Below are 2,823 nucleotides of genomic sequence, written 5' to 3'. Positions count from 1 at the left end.
GGACAATTCTCAGACTTTGGGACATTTCTAGGGTTTTAGGACGCTTTTAGTATTTTAAGGCATTTGTTGGATTTTAGAATATTTCCAGGAATTCATAACATTTCTAGGATTTTAGGAAGTATTGTTGCTTTAAAATGTCTCAAGCATCTTCCATCTTCAACAAGATTTACATTCCCAAGAAGAGACTGCTTTAAGAGCTCTGCTGCCATCAGAAACATGTAAACATCTCAAACGTTTATTGTCATTTTCCCAAACAAAAGTCATCCTTGTTAGGATTATCTTTACAGTGCAGGGAGACAGATTCAGAAAGAGCATGTTAACGCTCCTCTTCATGTCCTAAATATGTGATCCACAGACCTGAACCTCACAGCCTGCTGCCCTGTTACCTCAGAGACCCTGAACAGCACCAAAACTTAAATCCGTGTCACACATATTAAATATTTTATTCTCTAAACATTGTTTTTAAGGTTGCATTGGCTTTTTTTTTAACATTCACTTTCTCAATTTGAAACATTTTATACACCAGCCACAATAAACGTCAACAATATTCCACAGAGTAATGTCTGAAGCTGAATCCTCCACTATCAGACTGGGATTTCTCTAAACATGAAGTCAAGTCCGCACACAGAGACTTAGGAGCGAAGCAGCATGAGACAGCCCCCCCCCCCCAAAAAAAAACCAAAAAACACAGCCAGCTTCAAAAACAACAAACATCTCAGTATCACTGTGCTTTCAGATCCCAGTCGGACTCAGCACACAAGAGTGAAGCAGAAACGCAGCTGGATGGTTTTACGCAGAGGTGCGCAATTTACGCACGGTCCTTTCTCACATTTATTGTGATAAAATATGTACATCCCTTTGATTGAGAGTCAAAAACGCAATAAGCCACGTGCAGCCGCGATGGTTTATACTGGATATGGCACAAATATTTGGATTTCTCCAAAATAATACTCCTGTGTTCAACAAAACAGTAAAAACTCCAAACACTTTGTTGAGAAAAGGATGAGACATTTGAGGCGAATCATTTCAAATTTCAGTCGGTTAAATATTTTGCCCTCCAGATGAAACTCAGTTCTACTTGTGCAGCGCGTCCGAGTCGCCGTGATCCGTCAGAACCGACAGCCTGCAGTTCTCCGTCTCCACATTGTTCAGCGGGATGACGACCTGCGTGTCGTCCGGCTCCGCTCTCACAGTCCCGGAGAAGGGCCGCAGGTGGCATGGGTTGGTCCCGCCGGGCGAGGAGATCCTCCAGAACAGATCCTTCATCTTCTTTCTGAACTCGCGGCGCATGAGGCAGTAGAGCACCGGGTTGAGGCAGCTGTTGGTGTGCGCAAGGCACACGGTCACCGGGTGGATGTACGTGTGCACCATGTAGTACGTCCTGTCCCAGTTGACCACATTGAACTTGACGAGGACGCCCCAGAAGGTGATGGCGTGGTTGGGCATCCAGCAGACGAAGAAGGAGAGGACGACGATGGTGACGGAGCGGGTCACTCTGGACCTGCGCTTCACCTGGTTGTTGTTCATGCTGCGCAGGCGCACGAAGCGCAGCAGCAGCAGGTAGCACACGCTGACGATCAGCATTGGAAACACGAAGGCCACCAAGATCTTCTGTAGGTGGTACAGCGCCAGCCACGACTGGCCGTCCGGGAAGCCCAGCAGGCACAGCCGCTCCCCGGCCACGCTCTTCACCGTGGAGAACACCGCGGTGGGCAGAGAGGCCGCCGTGGCGGACACCCACAGCCCGGCGATCACCCAGCGCACCGGGCACACGCGCCGCCGCGTCCGGTCCTTCAGCGCCGACGCCACCGACCAGTACCGCGTGACGCTCATGGCCGTGAGGAAGAACACGCTGGCGTACATGTTCATCACGGTCACAGAGAGGATGATCTTGCACATGGCGTTTCCAAACGGCCAGCTGAAATCCAGCGCCGTGTCCACCGCCCAGAACGGCAGCGTCAGCACGAACTGGAAGTCCGTGACGGCCAGGTTGAGGATGAACAGGTTGATGCTGGAGCGCTTCTTCCGGCCGCGGCGCACTTTCATCAGGAAGAACACCAGCAGGTTCCCGACCAGCCCGGCGGCGCAAACCACCGAGTACACCACCGAGATGAGAATGCGCAGCGCCGGGGAGCCGTCCGCCGGCACGTCGATGTCATCCAGGCTGCTGAAGCGCTCCTGCCCCGCGGCGGACCGGTTCAAGGAGGACGAGGTGTTCCACAGTTCCGCCATCCCGTCCGGTAACACTCCAGAGCCGAGTCCCGCAGGGCGCATCACCGCGTGCGCTCCCGGAGAAGAGAAGCTTCCCGCGCGCTCAAGTGCGCACAGTCCCTGCGACGCATGTTAACCCCGTGGTCACCGGGGCTGCTGTTGTCACCGCCGGTGTCCGGTTCACTGAGGAGCTCCGTGCGCGCGAACCTCACTTTATATTGTGCTGGTGCCCGTGCAGGCGCGCGCCCGACGGCGGACTCGCGTGTCATTTTAAATCAACTCCTCCTCCTTCTCCTCCTCTACCTCCTCTTTCTCCTCCTTTAACTTCTCCTCCTCCTCCACCTCCTCCTCTTGCTACTCCTCCTTAACCACCTCCTCCTCCTCCTCGTGCTACTCCTCCTCCTTTACCTCCTCTTCCTCCTCCTGCTGCTGCTGCTGCTGCTTCTCCACCAACACCTCCTCTCCCCTCCTGCTCCTCCTCCTTAACCTCCTCCTCCTCCTGCTTCTCCACCAACACCTCCTGTTCCCCCTCCTGCTCCCCCTCCTGCCTCTGTGTCCCATAAAGCAGCAGAATAACTCACCTGTTTAACTCTTACAGTGTTTGAATATGTG

The 2,823-nt window shown here is 53.3% G+C and overlaps 1 protein-coding gene across 1 annotated transcript; it reads right to left on the bottom strand.

Annotated features, from left to right (window-relative positions):
• Nucleotides 1–295: 295 nt before the first annotated feature.
• On the bottom strand, nt 296–2,274 carry LOC121938346 (relaxin-3 receptor 1-like). Its single transcript, XM_042481608.1, has one exon. It carries the CDS (start codon nt 2,272–2,274, stop codon nt 1,075–1,077), a length of 1,200 nt encoding a protein of 399 aa, XP_042337542.1. The 3' UTR covers nt 296–1,074.
• Between the last annotated feature and the right edge of the window lie 549 nt (nt 2,275–2,823).

The sequence above is a fragment of the Plectropomus leopardus genome, unplaced genomic scaffold (assembly GCF_008729295.1).
Source record: "Plectropomus leopardus isolate mb unplaced genomic scaffold, YSFRI_Pleo_2.0 unplaced_scaffold29223, whole genome shotgun sequence".
Lineage (NCBI taxonomy): Eukaryota > Metazoa > Chordata > Actinopteri > Perciformes > Serranidae > Plectropomus > Plectropomus leopardus.
This window is presented reverse-complemented; position numbering and strand designations above follow the sequence as displayed.

Excerpts from the sequence above, each read along its gene's own strand:
- LOC121938346 (XM_042481608.1), bottom strand. The coding sequence starts at position 2,274 with ATGCGCCCTGCGGGACTCGGCTCTGGAGTGTTACCGGACGGGATGGCG.